At 44.3% G+C, this 14,164-nt stretch overlaps 1 protein-coding gene across 1 annotated transcript in view; it reads left to right on the top strand.

Moving 5' to 3' along the window:
- Positions 1-14,164, top strand: part of LOC137562326 (dynein axonemal heavy chain 3-like) — a 1,996,682-nt gene that overhangs the window by 1,680,121 nt on the left and 302,397 nt on the right. Inside the window, exon 60 of the mRNA XM_068273663.1 lies at positions 7,100-7,271. Within this exon, the coding sequence (XP_068129764.1) occupies positions 7,100-7,271 (172 nt within the window). The remainder of the gene's footprint in view (positions 1-7,099; positions 7,272-14,164) is intronic.

The following is a 14,164-nucleotide window of genomic DNA, read 5'->3' as shown; positions in this document are numbered from 1 at the left end:
TCCTTACAGTACACGCTGACTGGCAGCAGTACAGTGGCAGTACAGAAATGCTATACAGTACCACTATTCCCAGCAGCGACACAGAGCACAATGCTATACAGTGACGGGTGAGCGGTGTACCACTATTCCCAGCAGCGACACAGAGCACAATGCTATACAGTGGCGGGTGAGCGGTGTACTACTATTCCCAGCAGACACAGAACAGTAAACAGAATGCTATATAGTGTGGCTGAGCGAGCGGTGTACCACTATTCCCAGCAGACACAGAACAGTAAACAGAATGCTATATAGTGTGGCTGAGCAAGCGGTGTACTACTATTCCCAGCAGACACAGAACAGTAAACAGAATGCTATATAATGTGGCTGAGCGAGGTACACAGAGTGGCAGTAAACAGAATGCTATATAGTGTGGCTGAGCGAGCGGTGTACTACTATTCCCAGCAGACACAGAACAGTAAACAGAATGCTATATAGTGTGGCTGAGCGAGGTACACAGAGTGGCAGTAAACAGAATGCTGAGCGAGCGGTGTACTACTATTCCCAGCAGCGACACAATGACAGGGGGGACCCTGGCTAGCGTGGCTGGAGCGCGAACTACCCTGCCTGCCTACCCAAAGCTAAACCCACAGACAAATGGCGGAGATATGACGTGGTTCGGGTATTTTTTTACCCGAACCACGTGACAGTTCGGCCAATCAGAGCGCGTTCGGGTCCGAACCACGTGACCCGTTCGGCCAATCACAGCGCTAGCCGAACGTTCGGGGAACGTTCGGCCATGCGCTCTTAGTTCGGCCATGTGGCCGAACGGTTTGGCCGAACACCATTAGGTGTTCGGCCGAACTCGAACATCACCCGAACAGGGTGATGTTCTGCAGAACCCGAACAGTGGCGAACACTGTTCGCCCAACACTACTCTCTACCATCACTGCCTGAAGCCAATTTTCCCACAACTGACAATGAAAGGGAGTATATCCTAGACTGCCAGGTTGCCAGAACTTTTCTGTCAGTCCACAACACAGGAAGGAAGCCACTGCATTCACGTGTCAGTATACTTGATTAAGTAGTGCACGCACGGTTATATTTAATATAAGAAATGAATGCTCCATTAGGCCTCTTTCACAGTGGGACGTTGCTTTTGATGCAACGTTAAAGTCGCACAACGTGCCCCTAACGCAGCGCATGAAGTTTATGAAATTGGACGTTATTTTGCACTGCATTATGTGTCTCTTGGTGCGCTGTTTTCGTTGCATACTGATGGAACGAAAACGGCGCATGCGTTACATTTGAAAAAAAATAAATTACTGAGCATGTGCAACACACATAACGCAGCAAATGTATTGCTAAACGCACAGCATGCGGTACTTTCTAAATATTGCTACACGTTACACACAACGCAACGTGTGCACTGTGAATGTCGCACAGACTTTGTATTGCTGTGCGTTAGTCTGTGTTATAATTTTTTGTAACATGCGACTTTAATGTCCCGCCGTTAAAGAGGCCTTAAAGGGTGTGAGGTGCCTTTATATATTTAGCACAATTCCTAGAGTTTGGCTTTAATGTTTAGAAAGTCAATCAATGCATATAATCCTAGTATTCACCAATATGTGGTGTTGAAACTGCATTTTGTAATTTCCATGTAACAAAATAACTCCTGTTCAATGCCACTAATTGCAGTACAGAACACAGAAGTTTAGTAATTATATAGTAATAAAAATGTAGGTCAGAGGAAGAACACAGCACATTTTACAAAAGAAAGCATCAGGGTGCAGTTACCTGATTTAGCTGATAAAAATGCTAAAATGTATTCAGATGGTTAATATTGGAGTGAAGAGAAAATCATAACAGAAATGCATTCCCAATCAAAGAACTCTTACTTTGATTCAGAGTTTCAGATCTTGGTGATTTATTGCCTTTCATCTTTTCTGCAATTTTTTGTATAGATAGCTGATAATATTGAATGTAATGTAAGTATTTGACCTGTAAAAATTGCTTATCATTCTTTCACTGCAGCATCCTATAAAGCCCTAATGATTTGCAGATGCAAGACATACAGTAATTCTGTAAAACAGCACAAAAGCTGCTCTCAGGGTTCTCCCTCTTCTGGATATAGCAATGAAACTATAACATGTTTATGTAAATTAAAACAAAAAAGATAATTACCTTTTATGTCTCCCAGTTACCCACAATCTGATTATTCATCACCATTCTTTTTTAGATCTAGAACTTGCTGTTTCTATGCCAATGATGAAGCAGCAATTCATGTCAATGTCACAAATTAAAAACTGGACTGTGCCGTAAAAGTTAATTGTGGGCAAGAGAAGTCTAATCACACAACCAGTATTTTATGGAGCCTTAAAGGGAAACTGGATAAAACATTTTTCTTATTCATAATAAAAGGTTTCCAGTTACAGTTAGTAAATCAGAACATCATTTTGACCTCACCTGAATACACTTCAGCACCATTCAACACTGGACCTGTAGACAGTGGGACACTTTTTTTTTGTTTTAATACTCTAATTCCCTATAAACTAAACAAGCCTTGCCCACAGCTTCTGCAAAACGCCAAGGTACTCAGACTCATGTAGCTTATGGGAGCTCAGTCTGGGCAGGAGGAGGAAGAGGTTACTAGCCAGAGATTTCAGAGGCAGAGGGGAAGGCAGAGTGAATTTTTTACAGGTTGAGGGGTCGAGATGCAGTTGCAGATTACCTGTGTAATGATGACAAACAGAGCATGGCCGCTCTCATTGTATCACAGGTATAAATCGTAAACTATTGAAGCTGTATGCAGCCAGATTTGCTGTGTAAACTATCTAAACTTTAGATAAGATATATAGACAAGTTGCTTGTTATATTTAGTTTTTCATCTCGGATCCGCTTTAAAAGCATATCTAGGGCTACGCCCAAACATCAAGAGTGGTGTCTGGTGTGGTCGCTGTGGCCTGTAGCGATCTTAGTCCCCAAAGGACCACGAAAGCAGGCTGACAACCTGTTGCTAGCGTGCCAGTGACGTCTCAACACATTTACAAGTTACAATATTTCATAATCAGAGCGCCCTCTCTTTTTTTCTTCTTCCACTGTCCACTGAATCACTGTCAAAAAGATATTTACCTAGTGTTTAGTATTTTGCCCAGTCTCTCTTTCATTTATGTATACATGGTGATTGTTTACAGGTTTGGATTGCACTCTGATGTCAAGTAAATCTAATGCAAACCTTATAAGAACTTTGATCAACTTAAGTGTTGCCACAATGGCTCTGGATTAGTACATGTCTCCTGCATTGTCAAAGCACAAGTCATTTGAAAAGATCTGATATCATAATTTCCATCATTCTGTTTTATGCAGCTGTTGCCTATCATAAAGTGCTTTACCATAATATTGTATACCAAGCAATCACTTGGAGTACCCTAGCAGTGTATTGGGAACTGTGTGATTAATCCTAAACTCAAGTAATATTTATTCTCAATTGCAGAGACTTTCCACTGGTGAATTGTTACCTTCTCTCAACGACTGAGAGAATAATCCTCTGAAAGCTTCATCCAGTCAGGGATCACAAAGACTCACAAAGTCTTAGGGAGTGATCCAGTTCCTGGGCTCGATTCACAAAAGGGTGCTAACTCAGTTAGCACGCCTAAAAGCTTTTAATGATCGCGTGCAAAGTTTAACGGTGCACACGGAGCGTCGCACTGGGTGCGATCAGACCCAATGCGACGGTTTGATCACACCCGATGCGACGTTTCACGCACACCGTGCAGCGCTAAACTTTGCGTGTGCTAACTTAGTGTGCGAAACTTTGCGCATCCTAAAGGGCTTTCGGTGTGCTAAGGGGCTTTTAGGCGTTCTAACTAAGTTAGCACTCTTTTGTGCATCAAGCCCCCTGAATTTATAGCTTAATAGTCTAGTGCCTTGATGGTCATGGGGTGCCTGAGGGGTTTTTGCCCTTGCGACTTTTATTTTCCGCTGGAATGAGATGCAATCAAGCTCAAGAGCTTAAACTCAGAGGTGCCTGACTCTTCTACTGACCACATATGCTATTGCTCCGTTGTTATTGCCTGATGAAGAGGGATCAAACCTGCAAAACGCGTTGCATATTTGGAGTTTATAAATAAAATATATTGACTGTCTTTACTACAGTCGTTGTGTGTCTACTTGGAGGAGGTAAGTCCACCACTACCTCCTCTATTTACCAAGAATTTGGTTTTTAAGCTCATTTAGCTTCCTTTTATCCTTTTGGCACCTCTGTTCTCCTACATAAGAGCTTAAACTTGATGGACATGTCTTTTTTTTTAAGTAGATAACCACATAATCATTTAATGTTGCAGAAGCTAGTATTATTCATGGTGCAAAAGTGCAGGAACAGTAGGCAAATTCTAAGTGATGAGCAAAAATGTTCTTAAACTCTTGCACAGGACAGAAGGAAACCTAGAGAAATGCACCCTGTATGTATTTAGAGAGTGTAGCCTGTTTAATTCCCCCTCACCTGTGACTAATCACAAGTATAATTTGAACTCTACCCTATGGCACATGACTGCCATGGCAGAGGTGGCAGATAAGCTCATTTAAAAGCACAGGCTGTTAACAATATGTCTGCTTCCATGAAATTACAAAGTAGAAACACTACAGATTTATGTTAGGATTTGTATCAGCTGTAACAAAGAAATGTTTTTCTTTAAAGGTTATTATGCTGTTGCGTATCTTTTAGAGCAGAGAGGACGTTCTGAGTTCAGGTCCGCTTTAACATCATAATTTACACTGAAGCAAGAAGTGACTATGATGAATGTAGAAATAGAAAGATAGATTGCAGAGGTAAACGGTTTAGTTTCGAGCATCTACAACAGTTACAAACAGTAATGCAACAAAGGAGCTTGGAGCCCAAGTGTGAGTTTTACATGAGGCATTGGGGATAGCAGCCATAGCTTAGCTATGGGGCCCCGCGGCAGCGCTACGTCACAGGGGGCCCGCAGCTGCCTAAGAGGACTTTTGTTTTTGTTTTTTTTTTGTTTTTTTTCTTTTTGCCGGCTGTCCGGTCGGGCGGGGCCCCCCTCCCTCACCTTGGCGCCCCCCCGCCCACCTGCCTGCCTGCCTCACCTGGGATCCCCCCTCCGCCCACCTGCCTGCCTCACCTGGGGTCCCCCCTCCTTTAATCAGTGGCGAGAGTGCGGCATAGAAAGCTCCAGCGGGGGTAATCAGCCGCTAGAGGTTCAGCTGCCTCTGGGCTACGCTGTCTCCTATGTATTGCTGCCTGCACCGCTTCCTGGTTTGTTGCGAGCAGCAATACAGAGAAGACACCGTAGCCCGGGAGGCAGGTGAACCTCTAGCGGCTGATTACCCCGCCGGCGCCGGAGCTTCCTGTATATGCCACTCTCTCACCACTGATGGAAGGAGGGGGGACCCCAGGTGAGGCAGGGGGGATAGGAGTCAGGCTCCTACCCCACTTACTACACGGCTACCTCCCCTCCCACCCCGGCTACCTAACTGCCCACTACCTAACTGACCACCCTCCCACCCGGCTACCTAACTGCCCACTACCTAACTTCCCACCTGGCTATCTAACTGCCCGCTACCTAACTGGCCACCCTCCCACCGGGCTACCTAACTGGCCACCCTCCCACCCGGCTACCTAACTGCCCACTCTCCCACCCGGCTACCTAACTGCCCACTACCTTACTGGCCACCCTCCCACCCGGCTACCTAATTGGCCACCCTCCTACCCATTTACCTAATTGGCCACCCTTGCCCACCCTCCCACCCGGCTACCTAACTGCCCACTCTCCCACCTGGCTACCTAGCTGCCCACTACCTAACTGCCCACCCTCCCACCTGGCTACCTAACTGCCCACCCAGCTACCTAACTGCCCACCCAGCTACCTACCTGCCCACCCTGCCACCCAGCTACCTAACTGCCCACCCTGCCACCCGGCTACCTAACTCCCCACCTGGCTACCTAACTGCACACCCTTCTACCTAGCTAATTTCACACCTGGCTACCTAACTGCCCACCCGTCTACCTATCTGCCTACCCTCCCACCCAGCTACCTAACTGCCTACCCAGTGCAGTGCCGCCTGCACCGCAAATAGTGTACCAGCCTGCCCAACCACCCTCCCTCCAGGTAATTAATGTTAGCCCACTATAGACCTAACTACATATAGTGTATTTTGTGGGGATATTTGGCGACAATCTGATTGCATTTTGTGGGGAAATTTGGCGACAATCTGATTGCAATTTGTGGGGAAATCTGCCAACAATCTGGTTGCATTTTGTTGGTAAATCTGCCGAAAATCTGGTTGCATATTGTGTGGAAATTTGCCGACAATCTGGTTGCATATTGTGTGGAAATCTGCCGACAATCTGGTTGCATTTTGTTGGTAAATCTGCCGACAATCTGGTTGCATATTGTGTGAAAATCTGCCGACAATCTGGTTGCATATTGTGTGGAAATCTGCCGACAATCTGGTTGCATTTTGTTGGTAAATCTGCCGAAAATCTGGTTGCATTTTGTGGGGAAATCAGATTTCCCCACAAAATGTTTGGGTGGGAGGTCCGTGGGGTTGAAAGGTCGTTGGGGGGGGGGGCGGCGCCCATAATTTTTTTTTTGCTATGGGGCCCAGTCATTTCTAGCTACGCCCCTGTTGAGCCCCAAAACCTACCAGTATCAGAGAGTTGTTTTAGATTAAGGAAACCGTTTAAGGATTACTACAATTCAATGCACATATATAGGCACTAATTACCAGCATAGCACCAATGAAAAGCTAACAAGATGGATGAAGGAGGGCCCCTAGAGGTTGCAACCCAAGGGTCCTAATACAGGTGCAGCCTCTGCATCCCCTATTGCTGCGCCACTGGTTACAAACATCTCACTGTGTCTAAGCAAAGGGCCAGAATCAGGCCACTAATGAAGCTATATGTATATGCCAAGTCTAAAAATACTAACCTAATCATTTTTTGTAAATTATTCTGTCAACTAGCTCTTGTATAAAAATACCAGCTGGATAGCAACCTTTGTGCAATAATGGGATTCAGAATAAAATGTCCTTGCTGCTATAGAACTGCTCATAATGCAATAGGAGGCATATTTACAATATATTTTCTTAATTATTGAAGGCTGAAGCTGGACCGAGCAGAAAAACTAATTAACGGACTTGGAGGAGAGAAACAGCGGTGGAGGAGTATAGCCACGCAGCTGGGAGATACGTACCAGAACATAGTTGGAGATATGCTGTTAAGTGCTGCTATTGTGGCCTATTTAGGTTCATTTACATCCGAATTTAGACAGGTATGTAGAGCTAATAAATGAAAAATAGACAAATGATGTCCTTTTCTAAAAAAATTTATAAAAATAAATCTCATTTTATTGTTTTTTTTTTATTGTCTGATTCATCTTTTGTCATGGCACAAAAAATAGTTATTTCATTACAAAGAAATGTATTCCCCATCCAAACCAACAAGTTGTCTTATTGGCTATATTCCTGATGTGGGTTAAGTTACACAAATATGTGATTGGTCAATTGAGTCAATCTTATTATTTTTCATTTGTGCCAGATTTTTATTTCATTGATCCTTTGTATGAATGTTGCACCCAATTGTCCATCCTCTTTATCATCACAGCTAAGTAATTACATCCCAGTCAATATCTGTACATGCAAAAGTAGTACAGAGGCGCCAACAGGGTAAAAAAAATATTTCTTTAAAATTGATAAAATGAAGTAGGTAGCGGTGGACTTACCCCTCCAAAACAGACACAGAAATTGCTGTTTTAAGCAAAAATCAGTTTATTTACATACTCCGAACCAGGTGCATAGCGTTTCGCGGGTATATCCCACTTCCTCAGGCAATAAATAGAAGCATATCACTGTTGACAGAAGACAGTATGCTAAGTACTCATACAGACAGCCAAGATATTAAAAAAAAAAATTATTATACAAAAACTAATTTAACATTTTTTTTTTATATATAGAATATTTTCATAAAATGGGCTTTGAATTAACCACTTGAGGACCGTGGGCTTTAACCCAGGCACTTTTTTTCCATTCAGACCACTGCAGCTTTCACGGTTTATTGCTCGCTCATACAACCTACCACCTAAATGAATTTTGGCTCCTTTTCTTGTCACTAATAAAGCTTTCTTTTGGTGCTATTTGATTGCTGCTGCAATTTTTACTTTTTATTATATTCATCAAAAAAGACATGAATTTTGGCAAAAAAGTGATTTTTTTAACTTTCTGTGCTGACATTTTTCAAATAAAGTAAAATTTCTGTATACATGCAGCGCGAAAAATGTGGACAAACATGTTTTTGATTAAAAAAAAACCCATTCAGTGTATATTTATTGGTTTGGGTAAAAGTTATAGCGTTTACAAACTATGGTGCAAAAAGTGAATTTTCCCATTTTCAAGCATCTATGACTTTTCTGACCCCCTGTCATGTTTCATGAGGGGCTAGAATTCCAGGATAGTATAAATAACCCCCAAATGACCCCATTTTGGAAAGAAGACATCCCAAAGTATTCACTGAGAGGCATAGTGAGTTCATAGAAGATATTATTTTTTGTCACAAGTAAGCGGAAAATGACACTTTGTGACAAAAAAAAAGTTTCCATTTCTTCTAACTTGCGACTAAAAAAAATGAAATCTGCCACGGACTCACTATGCCCCTCTCTAAATACCTTGAAGTGTCTACTTTCCAAAATGGGGTAATTTGTGGGGTGTGTTTACTGTCCTGGCATTTTGGGGGGTGCCTAATTGTATGCACCCCCCCCCCCTTGATTGTGAAAAAAAAATTTGTAAGCACCCCTGTAAAGCCTAAAGGTGCTCATTGGACTTTGGACCCCTTAGCGCAGTTAGGCTGCAAAAAAGTGCCACACATGTGGTATTGCCGTACTCAGGAGAATGTGTTTTGAGGTGTATTTTTACACATACCCATGCTGGGTGGGAGAAATATCTCTGTAAATGACAATTTTTTGATTTTTTTTTACACACAATTGTCCATTTACAGAGAGATTTCTCCCACCCAGCATGGGTATGTGTAAAAATACACCCCAAAACACATTGTACTACTTCTCCCGAGTACGGCGATACCACATGTGTGGCACTTTTTTGCACCCTAACTGTGCTAAGGGGCCCAAAGTCCAATGAGGACCTTTAGGATATCACAGGTCATTTTGCGGAATTTGATTTCCAGACTACTCCTCACGGTTTAGGGCCCCTAATTGTATTGGTTTTTTTCACAAAGTGTCACTTTCCGCTAACTTGTGACAAAAAAATAAAATCTTCTATGAACTCACCATAGTCCTAACAGAATACCTTGGGGTGTCTTCTTTCTAAAATGGGGTCATTTGTGGGGTTCCTATACTGCCCTGGCATTTTAGGGGCCCTAAACCATGAGGAGTAGTCTGGAAATCAAATGCCGCAAAATGACCTGTGAAATCCTAAAGATACTCATTGGACTTTGGGCCCCTTAGCGCAGTTAGGGTGCAAAAAAGTGCCACACATGTGGTATCACCGTACTCGGGAGAAGTAGTATAATGTGTTTTGGGGTGTATTTTTACACATACCCATGCTGGGTGGGAGAAATATCTCTGTAAATGACAATCTTTTGATTTTTTTTTACACACAATTGTCCATTTACAGAGATATTTCTCCCACCCAGCATGGGTATGTGTAAAAATACACCCCAAAACACATTGTACTACTTCTCTCGAGTACGGCAATACCACATGTGTGGCACTTTTTTGCACTCTAACTGCGCTAAGGGCTCTTTCACATTAGGGCAGATTTTCTGCGTTTAAACGCAAAGGATAAAGTTTGCGTTACCCAAGGTGAAATGAAAGTCCATAGACTTTCATTTTAGCTTTCACATATAACGCAGCCTTTTTGTGCGTTGCGTTGCACTGCACCCAGGCGCAGTTTTTTGGCCAACGCTAGCTTTATGCGTTACAATGTTAGTCAATGTAAAACGCACACTATGCGCGTTTTTAATCCGTTAACGCAGGCAATCAGTCCCAGAATGCAACAGAGGAACAATGTAGAAAGTTGACAACTAAAAGAAAAAAAAAATTACCTGCGTTTTTCTATGTGCAGTAACGCATTGAAAACGGATTAAAAACGCACACTCACTGCAGTGCAACGCATATAAAAACGCAGTAAAAGGCATACAACAAAACGTATGCTTTGAGCGTTCTCCAACGCAAGCTCTGATGTGAAAGAGCCCTTAGGGGCCCAAAGTCCAATGAGTACCTTTAGGATTTCACAGGTCATTTTTGTTTCAAGACTACTCCTCACGGTTTAGGGCCCCTAAAATGCCAGGGCAGTATAAGAACCCCACTAATGACCCCATTTTAGAAAGAAGACACCCCAAGGTATTCCGTTAGGAGTATGGTGAGTTCATAGAAGATTTTATTTTTGTCACAAGTTAGCGGAAATTGATTTTAATTGTTTTTTTTTCACAAAGTGTCATTTTCCGCTAACTTGTGACAAGAATAAAATCTTCTATGAACTCACCATACTCCTAACAGAATACCTTTGGGTGTCTTTTTTCTAGAATGGGGTCATTTGTGGGGTTCCTATACTGCCCTGGCATTTTAGGGGCCCTAAACCGTGAGGAGTAGTCTTGAAACCAACAATGTCGCAAAATGACCTGTGAAATCCTAAAGGTACTCATTGGACTTTGAGCCCCTTAGCGCACTTAGGGTGTAAAAAAGTGCCACACATGTGGTACCGCCGTACTCAGGAGAAGTAGTATAATGTGTTTTGTGGTGTATTTTTACACATACCCATGCTGGGTGGGAGAAATATCTCTGTAAATGACAATCTTTTGATTTTTTTTACACACAATTGTCCATTTACAGAGAGATTTCTCCCATCCAGCATGGGTATGTGTAAAAATACACCCCAAAACACATTATACTACTTCTCCTGAGTACGGCAATACCACATGTGTGACACTTTTTTGCAGCCTAGGTGCGCTAAGGGGCCCAACGTCCTATTCACAGGTCATTTTGAGGCGTTTGTTTTGTAGACTACTCCTCACGGTTTAGGGCCCCTAAAATGCCAGAGCAGTATAGGAACCCCACAAGTGACCCCATTTTAGAAAGAAGACACCCCAAGGTATTCCGTTAGGAGTATGGTGAGTTCATAGAAGATTTTATTTTTGTCACAAGTTAGTGAAAAATGACACTTTGTGAAAAAAAACAATAAAAATCAATTTCCGCTAACTTTTGACAAAATATAAAATCTTCTATGAACTCGTCATACACCTAACAGAATACCTTGGGGTGTCTTTTTTCTAAAATGGAGTCACTTGTGGGGTTCCTATACCGCCCTGGCATTTTACGGGCCCAAAACCGTGAGTAGTCTGGAAACCAAATGTCTCAAAATGACTGTTCAGGGGTATAAGCATCTGAAAATTTTGATGACAGGTGGTCTATGTGGGGGCGAATTTTGTGGAACCGGTCATAAGCAGGGTGGCCTTTTAGATGACAGGTTGTATTGGGCCTGATCTGATGGATAGGAGTGCTAGGGGGTGACAGGAGGTGATTGATGGGTGTCTCAGGGGGTGGTTAGAGGGGAAAATAGATGCAATCAATGCACTGGGGAGGTGATCGGAAGGGGGTCTGAGGGGGATCTGAGGGTTTGGCCGAGTGATCAGGAGCCCACACGGGGCAAATTAGGGCCTGATCTGATGGGTAGGTGTGCTAGGGGGTGACAGGAGGTGATTGATAAGTGTCTCAGGGGGTGGTTAGAGGGGAAAATAGATGCAATCAATACACTGGGGAGGTGATCGGAAGGGGGTCTGAGGGGGATCTGAGAGTTTGGCCGAGTGATCAGGAGCCCACACGGGGCAAATTAGGGCCTGATCTGATGGGTAGGTGTGCTAGGGGGAGACAGGAGGTGATTGATGGGTGTCTCAAGGTGTGATTAGAGGGGGGAATAGATGCAAGCAATGCACTGGCGAGGTGATCAGGGCTGGGGTCTGAGGGCGTTCTGAGGGTATGGGCGGGTGATTGAGTGCCCTAGGGGCAGATAGGGGTCTAATCTGATGGGTAGCAGTGACAGGGGGTGATTGATGGGTAATTAGTGGGTGTTTAGAGGAGACAATAGATGTAAACACTGCACTTGGGAGGTGATCTGATGTCGGATCTGCGGGCGATCTATTGGTGTGGGTGGGTGATCAGATTGCCCGCAAGGGGCAGGTTAGGGGCTGATTGATGGGTGACAGTGACAGGGGGTGATTGATGGGTGGCAGTGACAGGGGGTGATTGATGGGTGATCAGTGGGTTATTACAGGGAAGGACAGATGTAAATAATGCCCTGGCGAATTGATAAGGGGGGGTCTGAGGGCAATCTGAGCGTGTAGGCGGGTGATTGGGTGCCCGCAAGGGTCAGATTAGGGTCTGATCTGATGGGTAACAGTGACAGGTGGTGATAGGGGGTGATTGATGGGTAATTAGTGGGTGTTTAGAGGAGACAATAGATGTAAACACTGCGCTTGGGTGGTGATCTGATGTCGGATCTGCGGGCGATCTATTGGTGTGGGTGGGTGATCAGATTGCCCGCAAGGGGCAGGTTAGGGGCTGATTGATGGGTGGCAGTGACAGGGGGTGATTGATGGGTGATTGACAGGTGATTGACAGGTGATCAGGGGGAATAGATGCATACAGTACATGGTGGGGGGGGGGGGTCTGGGGGGGGGGGGTCTGGGGAGAATCTGAGGGGTGGGGGGGTGATCAGGAGGGAGCAGGGGGCAGGGCGGGGATTAAAAAAAATAGCGTTGACAGATAGTGACAGGGAGTGATTGATGGGTGATTAGGGGGTGATTGGGTGTAAACAGGGGTCTGGGGGGCGGGCAGGGGGGGGGGGGGGGGTCTGAGGGGTGCTGTGGGCGATCAGGGGGGGGGGGAATCAGTGTGCTTGGTGCAGACTAGGGTGGCTGCAGCCTGCCCTGGTGGTCCCTCGGACACTGGGACCACCAGGGCAGGCGGCAGCCTGTATAATACACTTTGTAAACATTACAAAGTGTATTATACACTTTGTATGTGGCGATCGTCGGGTTAACATCCCGCCGGCGCTTCCGTATGGCCGGTGGGATGTTGCGGTGGGTGAGCAGAGACAGGCGCCGGCGGAGGATCGCGTCACGGATGACGCGATCGCTCCGTCCATGCCCCTACAAGGACCGCCGCCATTTGTCAATATGGCGGTCCGTGCGGGGTCCACTTCCCGGCCGCCAATTGTCAATACAGCGGTCGGGAAGTGGTTAAATATATATCTGTGTATATGCGTGCTCATATTTTTGTCTCTCATACATATTAACACAGGGGTATATAGTGTATTCCAAGTATAATAGGTTGTGGGGAAAGAAACTGGGGGGGAGGGGTTGAGTTTTTTTCTCTCAGGGGGGGGGGGGGGAGCGATCAATGTGTGGACTAGTAAGAGAAGCAACCTTATATGCATATGGGTCTTACATGTGCAAACATAGGGACTGGTGAGGTGTGTGGATAAAGAGTATTCTTACATACAACAAATTAAAATTAAGTGCTTTAAAAGGGGTTAAATAAAGTAATCAAAAGACTCACCCAATGCGGTCCGGTACATAGCCTGGCGCCTCTGTACCGAGCAATGTTGGAATGAGGCCTCTTATACTGTGTTAATCCCCTATTAGGGGGTAATTAGCCAATGGCAGGGAGAGTGTGGGTGTGCATCATCAGTGTGGGCCGTCGCTCTGTGTATGACATCACTCACATATCTAATGTAGTCCTCATAATAAGAGCTGGTGTCATGTCTGCCAGTAGTAAAGATGATTACGTACAGGCTGATTGTGGCTAAAACAAAATGAACAGATTATATGGCGAATATCAATAGTTTCTTGATTTCTCTTCTATTTTGTAACTTCTCACTTTGAAATGTATTGATGTATTTTTTCCCCTTTTTGCTGAAGTTCCTGATCTACAAAATACTTAGATAAAACAAAAAGACAACCTAAGGAAGCACAATGCACTATTTTTTTTAATACTGATTTGTTTTACTGGGATAACAAAAGTCTCCAATACCCATATTACCCTTGTGATCTAAATACCAATAATAATACTCCCATGCACTTCCACATGCCGAGGCAGGAAGTGACCACAAACGCATCACTTCCTGCTTGGCCGAATGCCAAACTGGGAACTCCGTG

This window comes from Hyperolius riggenbachi, chromosome 3 (assembly GCF_040937935.1).
Source record: "Hyperolius riggenbachi isolate aHypRig1 chromosome 3, aHypRig1.pri, whole genome shotgun sequence".
Lineage (NCBI taxonomy): Eukaryota > Metazoa > Chordata > Amphibia > Anura > Hyperoliidae > Hyperolius > Hyperolius riggenbachi.
This window is presented reverse-complemented; position numbering and strand designations above follow the sequence as displayed.